This window comes from Ornithorhynchus anatinus, chromosome 8, assembly GCF_004115215.2.
Source record: "Ornithorhynchus anatinus isolate Pmale09 chromosome 8, mOrnAna1.pri.v4, whole genome shotgun sequence".
Classification (NCBI taxonomy): Eukaryota; Metazoa; Chordata; class Mammalia; order Monotremata; family Ornithorhynchidae; genus Ornithorhynchus; species Ornithorhynchus anatinus.
This window is the reverse complement of record NC_041735.1, coordinates 68,341,949-68,357,148: the sequence shown is the minus strand read 5'-3', so window position 1 is coordinate 68,357,148 and position 15,200 is coordinate 68,341,949. Positions and strand designations below refer to the sequence as shown.

General features: G+C 59.3%; 1 protein-coding gene across 3 annotated transcripts in view; it reads left to right on the top strand.

Annotated features, from left to right (window-relative positions):
• The first annotated feature begins 1,654 nt into the window (after positions 1–1,654).
• The window catches only part of GLCCI1 (glucocorticoid induced 1), a 32,526-nt gene continuing 18,980 nt past the window's right edge, over positions 1,655–15,200 (top strand). Inside the window, exons 1-2 of one of the 3 annotated variants that reach the window (XM_029070532.1) lie at positions 1,655–1,761; positions 10,043–10,194. In XM_029070532.1, the coding sequence (XP_028926365.1) occupies positions 10,174–10,194 (21 nt within the window). In that variant the 5' untranslated portion in view covers positions 1,655–1,761; positions 10,043–10,173. Of the gene's footprint in view, positions 1,762–2,340; positions 2,467–10,042; positions 10,195–15,200 lie in introns of those variants that run through there. The other 2 variants (XM_039912843.1, XM_029070531.2) reach the window with 2 other exon arrangements.

Genomic DNA, 15,200 nt, shown 5'->3' with positions numbered 1-15,200 from the left:
TCCCTCATCCGTCAAATGGGGATTAGGCGTGTGAGCCCCATGTGGGACAGCCTGAGTACCCTGTATCTACCCCAGCGCTTGGCACATCGTAAGCGCTTGACAAACACCCTCATTATTATTAGAAGGGGGAGAACTGTCACTTGTCTGCTGGCCAGGTCACTTGACTTCTCTGGGCCTCAGTTCCCTCATCTGTAAAATGGGGATTAAAAGCGTGAGCCCCAAGTGGGACACCCTGAAGCAGCGTGGCTCAGCGGAAACAGCCTGGGCTGGGGAGTCAGAGGTCATGGGTTCGAATCCCCACCCTGCCACTTGTCAGCTGGGTCACTGTGGGCAAGTCACGAAAGAGCACGGGCTTTGGAGTCAGAGGTCATGAGTTCGAATCCCAGCTCTGCCACTCGTCAGCTGTGTGACCGTGGGCGAGTCACTTCACTTCTCCGTGCCTCAGTTCCCTCATCTGTGAAATGGAGATGAAGACTGTGAGCCCCACGTGGGACGACCTGATTCCCCTGTGTCTCCCCCAGCGCTTAGAACAGTGCTCTGCACATAGTAAGCGCTTAACAAATACCATCATTATTATTATTCTCTGGGCCTCAGTTCCCTCATCTGGAAAATGGGGATGAAGACCGTGAGCCCCACGTGGGACAACCCGATCACCTGGTCTGCCCCCAGCGCTTAGAACAGTGCTCGGCACAGAGTAAGTGCTTAACAAATACCAACATTATTACTATTACCAGGCACTTGGCATGTAGTAGGTGCTTGATAAATACCCCAATTATTATCAGAAGGGGGAGAATAATGATAATAATAATAATGTTGGTATTTGTTGAGTGCTTACTGGCAAGCCCTAAGCACTGGGGTAGACAGAGGGTCATCAGGTCGTCCCACGTGAGGCTCCCAGTTAATCCCCATTTTCCAGATGAGGTCACTGAGGCCCAGAGAAGTGAAATGACTGGCCCACCGTCCCCCAGCTGACAAGGGGCAGAGCCGGGATTCGAACCCACGACCTCTGACTCCCCAGCCCGGGCTCTCGCCACGGAGCCACGCTGCTTCTGGAGAAGCGTCAGTTGTGCGCGGCGCGGGCGCAGGCGCAGAGAGGCTTCGCCCGGGTGCGCGCGGCGCGGGCGCAGGCGCAGAGAGGCGTCGGCCGGGGGCGCGCCGTTCGTCGTCGGCGCAGGCGCAGAGAGGCGTCGGCCGGGGGCGCGCCGTTCGTCGTCGGCGCAGGCGCAGAGAGGCGTCGGCCGGGGGCGCGCGGCGCGCCGCCGGCGGGGGCGCAGGCGCAGAGAGGCTTCGGGGCCCCCCCCCTCCCCCGCCCCCTGGCGCAGGCGCGGCGGCGGCGGCGGCGGCGGCGGTGGTAGCGGCAGCGGCGGGCGGAGGAGGCGGAGGAGGCGGAGGGGAGCGGCACGATGCGGGGCTCCGGCCGTTCGGGGCGGGCGTCGCCTCCTCCTGCGGGCGGCCCTCCGAGGCCGCGTCCGTGTGCGTCCGGCTCCCCGCCGCCCCCGCCGCCCCCGCCGCCCCCGCCGCAGCCCCTCCGCGCCACGGTGCCCTACCAGCTGCTGCGGGGCGTCCCGCACAGCCCCCCCCGCGCCCCGGACGCCGCCCCGCCGCCCCCTCCCCGGCCGGGCCCCAGGACCCGCCCCCGCAGGGCCTCCGCCGCCTCCGCCTCCGCCTCCGCCAGCGCGGACACCGCCTCCACCTTGGCCCCGGGCCCGGGCGGGGCCGCCTCTCCCCCAGGCCGCAGCCCGCCGACCCCCGCTCCCCGAGGTGACCGACCACCGCGCCGCTCCTCCTCTCCTTCCCCTCGCCCTCCTCCTCCCCCCCACTTCCTCTTTCTCCTCTTTCTCCTCCTCCCTCGCCCTTCCTCGTCCCCTCTTTTTCTTCCTCCTCCTGTCTTTCCCCTTTCCCCTCCTCCTCCTCTTCCTCCTCCTCTCCTTCCTCCCCCTCTTCCCCTCTTCTTCTCCTCTTCTTCCTCTTCCCCATTCCTCCTCCTCTTCTTCCCCCTTCCTCCTCTTCTCCTCTTTCCCTCCTCCTCTTCCCCTCTTCTTCCTCTTTCCCCTTCCTCCTCCTCGTCTTCCCCTCTTTCTCCTCCTCCTCTTCCCCTCTTCCTCCTCCTCTTCTTCTCCTCTTCTTCCTCTTCCCCCTTCCTTCTCCTCGTCTTCCCCTCTTTCTCCTTCTTCCTCTCTCTCTCGCTTCCTCTTCTTCCCCTCTTCCCCCTCCTCTTCCTCCTCCTCTCCTCTTCTTCCTCTTCCCCATTCCTCCTCCTCTTCTTCCCCTCTTCCTCCTCCTCCTCCTCCCCCTCCTCCTCTCCCACCTCCTAATCCTCCCTCCTCTCTTTTCCTATCCCCTCCTTTCCCTCCTTTCCCTTTCCTCCGCCTCCTCCTCCTGGAGGCTGGAGTGAGGAGGCCCGGCAAGGCCCAGGGGAAACGGATCGTCCTCCCCTCCCCCCTGCCGCCCAGAACGGTGATGGGGGTATGTGTTAAGCCCTTGCTGTGTGCCAAGCCCCGTACTAAGCGCTGGGGTAGATACGAGGTGATAGGTCAGACCCAGTCCCTGCCCCAGTCGGGGTTCCCGTTCCAGGTAGGAGGGAGAGCAGCAGGTATGGAATCCCCACTTTACGGATGAGGAAACTGAGGCACAGAAGAGCAGAGTGGCTCCCTCCAGGTCGCACGGCAGACGAGGGGCAGAGCGAGGATTAGAACCCAGGTTCCCAGGCCCGGGCTCCTTTCCTCCAGGCCTCGTTGCTTCTCCAGCGTCAGAGGGACCGGAGCCCCCCAACGTACCCGCTCCCCGTCCCTTCGGCCTTCCAGCGTCTCCGTTCCCACCCCATTCCCCGGTTTCTCCTTTGTGCCCGGGGAAGAGCGGGAAGTAGCCCTCCCCCGCCCCATCCCTCCCCCAGCGGCCGGTTCCTGCTCTCCGGATCCCTCCGTGGGCATTTTAGTTTTCCAGTCCTCGCCGGGTTGGGCCCCGGCGAGCGCCTCTTCCGTTGTGTTCGAAGGCTTTGCGTCGGCGGCGGCTGCAGGAGGGTGACGGGAAGATCGGCGGAAGCGCGAACCCCGGTCCCGGGGCCGAATGTGCGGCGGGCAACTGAGATGGCCTTGGAGAGAGGGGACCCTCCGTTCCTCCTGGCCCCCCGCCCCACCGTTGGCTCGCGGCCTTCGCCGCTGCAAAAACACAGTTGGCAGCGGGGATCCGAGCCTGTTTTGGAGGGCTGGCGCGCTGCTTCCCTTCGTTTCGAAGCCCGCGTAATAGATGATAAAAATAAGTTGCTTTTTTTCCCTCCCGCACGGGGATGGGTTGGAAACCCAAGTGCCGTGCTCGCCGTTTGGTTTCCAGGGGCTGCCGGGAGACCGTTAGAGACCGGGGGCTCCCGGGGACGTTTTGCCTTTCGGTTTTGTTTTGATCGGTTGAGGGATCCGTTGTGTGCGGCAGCCTCGGTCCCGCGGGGGCGGGTGTGTGTAAGAAAAGCTAGCCGGATCAGAGTCTCGGTGGCCCTAGAAGAGCGCGGGGCATCCGATCCGATGAACGGTAATAGTGATAATAATTGTGGTCTTTGTTAAGCGCCCATGGTGTGCCGGGCACTTCGTTCAGGTCGTATTTCCTGAGCGCTTACTCTGCAAGGTGCCGTCCTAAGTGCTCGGGAGAGGACAGTATAGCATCAAACATTCATTCAGTCGTATTTATTGAGCGCTTACGGCGTGCAGAGCACTGTACTGAGCCCTTGGAAAGTAGGATTCGGCAACAGAGACGATCCTACCCAATCCCCAGCCCACAGCGAGCTCCGGTTCTAAACCGCGGGCAGGGAATGTGACTGTTTATTGTTCTAGTGTCCTCTCCCAGGCGCCTAGTACGGTGCCCTGCACACGGTAGGCGCTCCATAAATACGAATGAATGAATGAATGAACCAAGCCGCGGGGTAGATAGAGGCTAATCCCTGTCCCACCCGGGACTCCCGGTCTCAATCCCCCTTTTCCAGACGAGGTGACCGAGGCCCCGAGAAGCGAAGGGACTCACCCGAGGTCCCGCAGCAGGCAAGCGGCGGGAACCCAGGACCTTCCGACTCCCGGGCCCGGGCTCTTTCCCCTAGGATTAGATATCCGGCGCTTAGAACGGGGTTTGGCACATAGCGAGCGCTTAACAAATACCATTATTATTATCACGTCGGCGAGAAGCTCCGGCGAGAGCGCTGCCCGGAAGCCGGGGGCTCGGCGGGCCAGCGACAGAAAAACCCAGCGGGGCGGGGGGCCCCGAAGATGTTTGTCTTTTGGGAAGAGGTTCGGGACGCGGGGCCGGCGTTTTTGCGTGTCTTCGCCGGGATGTGTCAGACCCCTGGCCGCCGGTGAACAGAAGGGCGATTGTTTGGAGACCCCTGCGCCGTGGACCGCGTCGGCATCTAGCTAGGAGAGAGAGAGGGTGTGTTTGTGTGCGTACTTAAACACAAACACCGTCACTAAATAATCCCTCCAGCAATCCCTCTGCACCGGGAGGAATTGGGTCGCCCCTTGCCTCTTCGGTTTCACCCAGCTTCCCACGCAACCTCCAGCGAATCCCGAAAGCTCCCTTCCCTCTGGCCGGATAATGCCGCGAGTAGCCACCCCGATTCCCCCCGGCACCCGGAAGGGAAGGGAGCCAGAAGGACGAGGAGGCGGGGAGGGGACGACGTCAAATCTCAGGGGTCACGTAGCGCCAACGGGACGGACGTCGGGGTCCGTCGGCCGGACCTCCCCCCGGCCGGTCTGTGACGGCGTCGCCCCGCTGCCGCGAACCACCGGCCCGCTCTCTCCCGGCCCGGAGCCGGACCGTCGTCGCCCCCGACTTGCCGGCCCCGGCTGCGTGGAGGGAAAAGCAGTAACGTGCCGTCGCCCTGCCCTACTCCCTCCTGCCTGGCCAATAAATACCGTACTCATACGCTCAATAAATACCGTCGAATGAACGGCCAGCCCAAATCACGATCGGGGAGTTGCTGCAAAAGGGAGACGGTGCCTTTTGGCTGCATCTTTTTTTTTTTTTTTTTTTTTTTAGTTTATGTAAAGTTGTCCAGTGAGTATTTGAAACTCCGGCTGCTGGCTCACGCTTTTTTAAATCTGTTTGGGATGCGCCGAAGGGAGGACCTCGAAGCGTCGAGGAGCCCGAGTGCCCGGATTGGGCTACTGACCGACGGCGCCGCCGCGGGCGTCTGCGAGCTCGTCTCCAGACTGTGAGCTCGTGGTGGGCAGGAGCGCGGCTGTCTGTCGTTCTCGCGCCCTCTCCCAGGCGCTCCGCACCCAGTAAGCGCTCGATAAATACGACCGAGCGAATGGATGAGCGATTGGAAGCCCCCCCTTTAGACTCTAAGCTTGTGGTGGGCAGGGAACGGGTCCGCGAATTCCGTTGCGTCGCACTCTCCCAAGCGCTTTGCACAGTGCTCTAGCTCGTGGTGAGCAGGGGATGTTATCCGTCCTGTCGCTGTACCGTGTTCTCCCAAGCCCCTAGTACGGTGCTCTGCCCGCAGTAAATGCTCAGGGAATTGGTTGACTGCACTGCACGGCAGGTGCTCGATAAATAGCGTGGCCTAGTGGAAGGAGCACGGGCCTGGGAATCTGAAGGTCCTGGGTTCTAATCCCGGCCCTGCCACGCGTCTGCTTTGTGACCTTGGACAAGTGGCTCCGCTTCTCCGCGCCTCGGTCACCTCATCTGTAAAATAGGGACTGAGACGGTGAGCCCCACGTGGGACCCGGCTGCCTCATGTCTACCACAGTGCTTGGCACGTAGTGATGAACAGGTACTAAAGTTATATTATTATTAAACGCGATCGCTCCGCACACAAGTGCTCAGGAGATACGATCGACAGCTCCGTGCGCAGTGAGCGCTCAGTAAATACCATCGATCGATCGATTACAGGGCGAGTTTCCGACGGGTCACGGACTCCGGACGCGTGAAGCTTCTCGCAACGTTCTCCTTCCCGTCTTCCTTTCCTTCTAGAAGCTCTCCTACCGTAGTCCTCCATCAGTCAGTAGTTTTTCCCGGGCATCTGTCGGGTGCAGAGCACTGGATTCGAGATCTGGGAGAGCGCAGCAGAGTTAGAATAATAATAACGATAAATTATGGTGCTTGTAAAGGGCTTCCTAGGTGCCAAGCCCCGAGGTAAATACAAGGTCGTCAGGTAGGACTCAGTCCGTGCCCCACGTGGGGCTCACGGTCACGATCCCCATTTTCCGGATGAGGTCACTGAGGTCCAGAGAAGTGAAGGGACTTCTCCAGGGTCCCACAGCAGAGCCGGGACTTGAACCCATGACCTTATGATCCCCAGGTCCGGGCTTTAGCCACTAGGCCGGACCCTGCCCCTGCCCTCGGGGGCTGGGGGGCGTCTATCGAATTTTCTAAAGTAGCGGCCACAGGTCTACCTGCGTCTCTGGCGAGGACGGGTGGCGTTGGCCGGACGGAAATAGGTCTAACGGCTTCTTGACGCGAAAGTAGATTTAGCTTCGGCATCATCAGCGGTATTTACCGAGCGCTTACTTTTCGCCGAGCACCGTACCGAGCGGTTGGGAGGGGAGAAAAATCAGAGTTGGTTAGGCGACGCCGTGGGGGTCAGGGGGGACTGTGAGCTGCTCCTCTTCTATCTTCCGCAGCCTTTAGTACGGCACTTGGCACGTAGTAAGCGCCTAACAGATATAATTAATATGAATTGTGTATATATATATATCTATGACTGTATTTATTTTGATGGTATTGATGCCCGACTACTTGTTTTATTTTGCTGTCTCCCCCTTCTAGACCGGGAGCCCGTCGTCGGGCGGGGATGGTCTCTATCTGTTGCCCGATTGTCCATTCCGAGCGCTTAGTACGGTGCTCTGCGCACAGTAAGCGCCCAATAAATACGGTTGAATGAACGAATGAATACGAAGAAATTGCTCCCTTTGCATCGAATTGAATCGAATCGCTCCCCTTGAATGGCTGACAGTATGGAATCTAAGGAGTTACAGTGAGAACTTATTTTGTGTTCTGAAATTACTCAAATGGGTGCTGAAATCTAAAAATAGAAATCTCTCGTATCTTGAATCTAGGACAGACAAGTCGAGCGAGGCTCCTTGTTTTTACCATATGCTGGCTGGGTAACGGTTTCTTTGCACTCTATTATATTTGAAGAGGCAGTCGAAAATGTTCAGTTTGGCAAAACGCACGCATGTTGTGGGATTCCCCAAGCCAAAAATTGTTTTTTTCTCATCCTAGGGCAATTAAAGGGATGTGCAGTAGCCTGATAGCATAAAACACCATTCGGGAACAGGTAGCTAATAACGATGATGATGGTGTTTAAGCGCTTACTATATGCCAAGCACTGTTCTGAGAGCTGGGGTAGATACGGAGTAAATCAGGTTGTCCCACATGGGGCTCCCGGTTTTCACCCCCATTTTACAGAAGAGGAAACCGAGGCCCGGAGAAGTGAAGCGACTCGGCCGAGGTCACACGGCCGACAAGTGGCGGAGCTGGCCGTAGAACCCAGGTCCTCGGACTCCCAGGCCCCGGGCCCTGTCCTCTGGATCGCCTGTTTGTTGCCAGATTGCATCTTCTAAGTGCTCAGTCCAGTGCTCTGCACACAGGAAGCGCTCAGTAAATCCCACTGAAGGAATGAACGATCCCTGCCCCCACGGAGTTTACAGTGAAGCCGGGGAGGCGGGCTTTGGGCAAGTCGCTTAACTTCTCGGTGCCTCAGTTCCCTCATCTGTAAAATGGGGATGAAGACCGTGAGCCCCACGTGGCACGACCTGATTCTCCCGTGTCTACCCCAGTGCTTAGAACGGTGCTCGGCACATAGGAAGCGCTTAACAAATACCAACATGGTTATAGAAGAAGGGAACATCCGGAAGCTCGTTGTGGGTCACTTCTGCCCCCAGATCTTTCGTATTAGACTCTCCCAAGCGTTTAGTGCAGAGCTCTGCACACAGCCAGCGCTCACCGAATACCATTGATCGATTGGATTGATGGGTGGGGCCAGTGCACGGCCCAGTGGGACCAGCGGGAGTCCATTCATTCATTCATTCATTCATTCATTCAATCGTATTTATTGAGCGCTTACTGTGTGCAGAGCACTGTACTAAGCACTTGGAGAATACAACTCGGCAACAGATGGAGACGATCCCTACCCGACAGCGGGCTCACGGTCTTCAAGTGGGGAGACAGAGGACCTGGGTCCTCATCCCATCTCTGACGCTCGTCTGCTTGGGCAAGTCACTTCACTTCTCTGAGCCTCGGTTCCCTCATCTGGAAAATGGGGATGAAGACCAGGAGACCCATGGGGGACAGGGATTGCGTCCAGTGCGATGAGTTTGTATCTCCCTCAGTGCTTAGAACAGCGCCTGGCACACAATAAGCGCTTAAATACCGCAGTCGTCATTACTGTCGTTACTAATCATTAATGATTGTTAATAATAAAACATGTAGACTTACTTAATAATAAATAACAAGGACAAAGAATTAATAATAATTGATAGTAATTATCGACAACGATGATGATGGTATTTGTTAAGCGCTTACGATGTGCAAAGATACAAGAGATACAGGGTGATTAGGCCGTCCCAGGTGGGGCTCTCAGTCTTCATCCCCATTTTCCAGATGAGGTCACTGAGGCACAGAGAAGCGAAGTGACTGGCCCAGAGTCACACAGCTGACCAGCGGCGGAGCCGGGATTAGAATCCATGACCTCTGACTGCCAAGCCCGGGCTCTTTCCACTGAGCCCCGCTGCTTCTAAATTATTAGGTAGGAGGTTGGTGGGGTCCAAGTGCTGTGCGTAGAGTAAGCGCTCAGTGCTTTTGATTGATGGATTGATGGGAAAGTCAGTTCAGTAGGTAGGTGGAGGTAAGATGGCGGGGGGCGGTGACTACTAAGCGCTCTGCAAACAGTAAGCGCTCAATAAGTACCATGGACTGATTGATTTACGGATTACCGTATAGCCCAGTGGAGCAGGCAGGAGGGGGTAAGCTAGAGGGGCAGCGGGGCCTAGCGGGAAGAGCACGGGCCTCCGGGAGGGAGCGGGCCTGGGTTCTAATCCCGGCTCTACCACTTTCCTCTTTTCCTCCCCCAGTGGTATTTAAGTCCGTACTCTGTCGAGCACTCTTCCGAGCGCCGGGGGAGATGGAAGGTAATCGAGTCGGACACGGTCCCCGTCGCACGCGGGGCTCACGGACTGGGTACCGCATGCCCGTTTTGCAGGGGAGGAAACTGAGGCCCAAGAGAAGGGAAGTGACTTGCCCGAGGTCACCCAGCAGTCGGGTCGGGGGTCAGGGATTAGAACCCGGGTCCTCTGACTCCCCGGCCACGGTTCTTTCCACCGGATCCGCGCGGCCTAGGATCTCGCCACTGACCCCGGCCCACGTCCCGGCTCTGGCCCGGAACCCCCTCCCTCCTCAGCTCCCACGGACGGTGACTCCTCCCCCCCATCTAAAAGCCCTACCGAAGGCGCACCGCTTCCGGGAAGTCTTCCCAGACTAAGCCCACTTTTCCTCATCTCCCGCTCCCCTCCGCGTCGCCCCGACTCCCTCCCTTTGCCCTCCCCCCCTCGCAGCCCCCCACCCTTATGTCCAGATCTCTCGTTCACTTGCATTGCTGTCGGTCTCCCCCCACCCACCGCAGGCCGTAGGCTCGCTGTGGGCAGGGGGACGCCACTGTTTATTTTCGTATCGGACTCTCCCAGGCATCTAGTATAGTGCCCTTCGCTCAGTCAGTGCTCAGGAAGTACGATCGCTAGGCAGTCGCGACGCCCTCCCCTCCCGATCGCCTGTAGGAGACGGGTTCGGCTCCCTGTGGGCAGGGAATGCGTCTGTTGTTGTGTGGGACTCTCCCCGGCGCTCGGCGCGGTGCCCTGCACGCGGTAAGCGCCCAATAAATACGACGGAATGAACGAGACGGGGGTCCGGACCGTCGCCGTCCATTTGCGCCAGCTGAGCCCGGTGCCGCCCTCCCGTTCCCCCCCGCCCCCGCTCCCGGGGTGAGCGGGCGGAGCGCGCCGCCGCCGGCCGCCCGCCAAACCGCTCCACCGGCCGTCTCTCTCCTCTCTTGTCTCCCGCACAGCGGACAGGCCCAGACGCCAGCAGGGCAAGAGCTGGCACGCCATCCGGCGCACGTCTTCCTTGGACGCCATCGCGGGACCGTACCTCACGGGACACTGGCCCCGGGACCCCCACGGGCACCACCCTTCCTGCATGACCGACAAAGCCACGCAGGTAAAGCGGGGCTCGGGCCCCCCGCCCCCCCCCCCCCACCCGTAGGGCTCCCACTTCCACCGCTCACCGGGGCGGCTCTGGCTCCCGAAATGATCCCAGCGCGGGCCGGCCGGGAAGAGCCCAGGCCCCGAAGTCAGAGAACCTAATAATAATTAGAATAAATTACGGTACTTGTCGGGCGCTCGCTACGTGCCGAGCGACGCTCCAAGCGCCGGCGTAGAGACGACTCGGGTCGGACACGGTCCCCGTCCCGCGCGGGGCTCGCGCGCGTAGTTGGAACCCGAGTTCTAAACCGGACTTTCCCACTCGCCTGCCGTGTGGCCTTGGGCAGGTCACTTCACCTCCCTGGGCCTCAGTCTCCTCAACCGCAGAATGGGGATTCGATTTCCTCGACTACAGGAGGGGGATTCGGTGCCCGTCCTCCCCACACGGGACGGGGCCCGCGTCCGACCTCGTCGACGTGCATCTACCCCGGCGCTTAGAGCAGTGCGGGGCACGTGGTGAGCGCTCACCACGTTCCGTAAACACAAAATAAACCCCCCCCCACAAGTCACAGGGTATTGGGGGCAGGGATCTGACCGTCCCGAGCCTTTAACGGGAAGCTCGTTCGGACAGGGCGCCCGAGAGCAGAGGTGAGCCGATCCGGCGGGGGGGGGGGTCGAGGTTTGGGGGACGGGAGGAGCGTCTCTACAGCTCATCTTCCTCGCTGCCGGATTCTTACCGGGGTCCCGGGGCTCCTTCCCCTTTCGTATCCGACCGACGGCCCCTCTCCCCACCTTCCGGGCCCTTTTCAAATCCCGTCTCCTCCACGAGGCCTTCCCAGCCCTTGTCCCACCCACCCCCTCCCTCACCCATCCGCGTTGCCCTCGTCCTTGGATCTGTGTACCCCTTTGTGGAAGGGTAAATGAGAAGCAGCGTGGCTCAGTGGAAAGAGCCTGCGCTTGGGAGTCCCAGGTCTTGGGTTCTAATCCCGGCTCTGCCGCCCGTCAGCTGGGTGACCTCGGGCCAGTCACTTCACTTCCTCTGTGCCTGCTCCCTAATCTGTAAAACGGGGATGGAGACTGCGAGCCCCCCGTGGGACAATCTGATCACCCCGTATCCCCCCCAGCGCTTAGAACAGTGCTTTGCACACAGTAAGCGCTCAACGAACACCATCATTTATTATCGGTATTATTATTAAAAGCCACCTCGCGTCGTCGCATCCTCTCCCTCCAAACTACGACGTTATAATACAAGCCCCTCTCCTGTCCCGTCTGGATGACTGTTATCGGCCGCCTCGCTGACCTCCCTGCCCCTTGCCTCTCCCCCTCCGATCCGTACTTCACTCTGCTGCCCCGATCGTTTTTCTACAAAAACGTTGAGGGCGTGTTTCCCCGCTCCTCAAGAGACTCCAGGCGTTGCCCATCCACTTCGCATCGAACGGAGACTCCTCACCGCGGTTTTAGAACCGTCCGTCCCCTCGCCCCCTCCTACCTCACCGGGCCGCCCTCCTACTCCAGCCCGGCGCGCAGGGTCCGCTCCTCTAATGCCGAACCTTCTCCCTCGGCCTCCATCTGGTCTCTCTCGCCGCCGACCTCTCGCCCCCGTCCCGCCTCTGGCCCGGAACGTCCTCCCTCCTCCAATCCCGCGGACGGTTATTCTCCACTCCCTTCAAAGCCTTATCGAAGGCCCGTCTCCTCCAAGGAGCCTTCCCTGACTGCGCCTTCCTTTCCTCTTCTCCCGCCCCTTCCTGCGTCGCCCTGACTCGCTCCCTCTCTTCCGCCCCCCATCCCCGCCCCACGCCACTCCTGACCCCATCCCTCATTCAGTGATTTCAATTCGTGTCTGCCTCCCCCTCTAGACTAAGCGCACCGCGGGCGGGGAATGCGTCCGTTTATTGTTCTCTTTGACTCTTCCAAGCGCTTAGTCCAGTGCTCCGCACCCGGTAAGCGCTCAATAGATACGGTTGAATGAATGAATGAATACCTGAACGGCCTCCCTGCCTCCAACGCCGACTCATCTTTACGGTGACCGACGTTGAGAGAGAAATCACCCCGTCCTTCCCGTAGGCGGGAAGGGCCGCTCGCAGACACGCAGACGCACGCCATCCCCGGAAGACAACATCTGATCCCATTTTTAAAGCTCCTTTCCCAGAAGCGGATACGGCAAGCTGGTCGGACGCTCAGCGGCCCTCCCCGCCCGGCATCTCTTTCGCGTCCGCCCTACGTCCTTCACACGGAAACCCTTCAGGGGCAGGGACGGCGCGTCGGGCGACTCCCCGGTACTCCCAGAGCGCCTAGTACGGTGCTCGGCCCCCGGCGGGCAGGGGTTGCGGGTGAGGATGACAAGGATGCGAACCGTCAGCTCCTCCCCCGGACGGGAAGCCCCCCGCGGGCCCGAGTTGCGTCTGACCACTCCGGCCTCTCAGTTCAACCCGACCGGGCCGACTAACTCGCAGCTAGCCCGGCGCTTAGAAGGGTGCGTCGCACGTAGCGCGTGACGAGTCCCAGAATTATTCTGACTCCCCCCCCCCCCCGCCCCCCCCCCCGGGGCAAGGGTCGGTCCCTTCTGGCTGGGGAAAGCGTCCCAGAGCTCCGTCCTGGTGCTTCGTACGACGATCTGCACACGGTAAGCCCTCGGGAAATGCCGTTGCTGGGCCGGTTTGCTCTGTGCACGGTTAAGGGCTCAATAAATGAGAAGCGGCGGGGCTCGGCGGAAGGAGGCCGGGCTTGGGAGGCAGAGGTCGTGGGTTCGAATGCCGGCTCGGCCACCTGTCAGCTGGGTGACCGTGGCTCGGTGGAAAGAGCACGGGCTTGGGAGGCGGAGGTCGTGGGTTCGAATCCCGGCTCGGCCACTCGTCAGCTGGGTGACTTTGGGCGAGTGACTTCGCTTCTCGGTGCCTCAGTGACCTCATCTGTAAAGTGGGGATTAAGACCGTGAGCCCCACGTGGGACGACCTGATTCCCCTCTGTCCCCCCCCAGCGCTTAGAACAGTGCTCGGCCCATAGCGAGCGCTTAACAAATACCCACATTATTATTATTATTATTATTATTATTATAAGTCACTTCACTTCTCTGGGCCTCAGTGACCTCATCTGGAAAATGGGGGATGAAGACTGTGAGCCTCACGTGGGACGACCTGATGACCCTGTAACTACCCCAGCGCGTAGAACGGCGCTCTACACGTAGTAAGCGCTTAACAAATACCAACAGTATCATCATTAAACATCAGCGATCGATTGATCGACGGTACTTTCCCCACGCGGGGCCTAGCGGACAGAGCCCAGGCCTGGGAGTCGGAAGGTCGCGGGTTCTAATCCCGGCTCCGCCACTGGTCTGTTGCGTGGCCTTGGACAAGTCACTGCGCTTTTCCATACCTCAGTCACCTCATCTTTAAAATGAGGATTAAACCTGCGGGCCCAAGTGGGACAGGGACCGTGTCCCACCCTATTTACTTGTTCTCCCCCCAATGCTTAGTACGTAGTAAGTGTTGAACACATCCCATAGTTACCGTCATTATTCCCCCTCTAGACCGGCGGCTCGTTTTGGGTGGGAAACATGCCCTGCTAATTCTGTTGTGTTGCCATTCGTTCATTCAGTGCAGTCGTATTCATCAAGTGCTTACTGTGTGCAGAGCACTGTACTAAGCGCTTAGGAGAGTACAGTACAATAAATAGCGACAGTCCCCGTCCACAAGTGCTCTGCACATAGTAGGTACTCAGTAAATACCAGTGGTTGATAGTAAAGAGGCTCCGCACGCAGTAAGCGCTTAATAAATACCACTGATGTATCGATTGGTTTTTCCCAAGGAGTTAGTATCGTGCTCGGCTCCCAGTAAGCACTCAGTGGGTCTAATAATGATGTCGGTATTCGTTAAGCGCTTACTATGTGCAGAGCACTGCTCTAAGCGCTGGGGGAGATACAGCGTCATCCGATTGTCCCACGTGAGGCTCACGGTCTTAATCCCCATTTTACAGATGAGGGAACTGAGGCGCAGAGAAGCGAAGTGACTCGTCCGCAGTCACACAGCTGAGACAGGCAGCGGAGCCGGGATCCGAACCCATGACCTCTGACCCCCAAGCCCGGGCTCTTCCCAGCGAGCCACGCCGCTTTCTCGAGCCCGCTGTGGGCGGGAATGTGCCGGTTGGTGGTTCCGTTGTGCTCTCCCAAGCGCTTAGTACACTGCTTCGCACACAGTAAGTGCTCAATAAACATGACCGAGTGAATGATCGTGGAGTAGACTGGTCCCGTGTCAGATGGAGGGTTTTTTTTGGTTTCTTAGGACAGGGTCCGTTGTCTCTCGCTCCCTCCGAGAGCGTCTCTCTCTCTCTCTCTCTCTCTCTTCTCCGCTTTTAAGTCCTTGACGCTTCAACTTGGAGGGGGACGTTCTCTGCGGCGCCTCAGCCTTCCCGTTTAAAGATCCGATCCCAAACCCGGTTTCATTTTACGTTATCGGACGGGGCCCCTCGCAAGCCCGCCTCCCCCCCCACCCCCCGGGCTTCCCGCCGGGATCGCAGCCGGCCACGAACTCCCGGCCTTCTGTCGTTCCATCCCACGATCCCGGCCTTTCCGGCCTCCTCAGCCGGAGAGAGCTCACCCGCGCGGGCCGTCTCCGTTTCCCATAACCTTGAGGCTCGTCCCGTTTCCTCTGAATCCCTCCGGGCCGCATGAGGTCTGGCAGGGAAAAGCGGCAGGAGAAAGAGCCGAGGAAAAAAGGGGAGGTAGCCGGCGGAGGGAGGGGAAGACGAAAAGGAGGGAGCCGGAGCGGGAACGTTCACCCTCTTTCCCGTTCGGACGTCGGCGGACCGCTTTTGGAAAATGGCGTTTCTACGTAGTGGTGTTTATTGAATGTTCAGCGTGGGCAGAATGCAGAGCAACGGCTCTCTCCGACTCCCGGGCTTGGGTTCTAGCCACCGGGCCGCACCACTTCCCTTCATTCCTTCATTCGATCGTATTTACTGAGCGCTTAATGTGTGCAGAGCGCTGTACCGAGCACCTGGGAGAGGACAGTAATAATAATAATGATG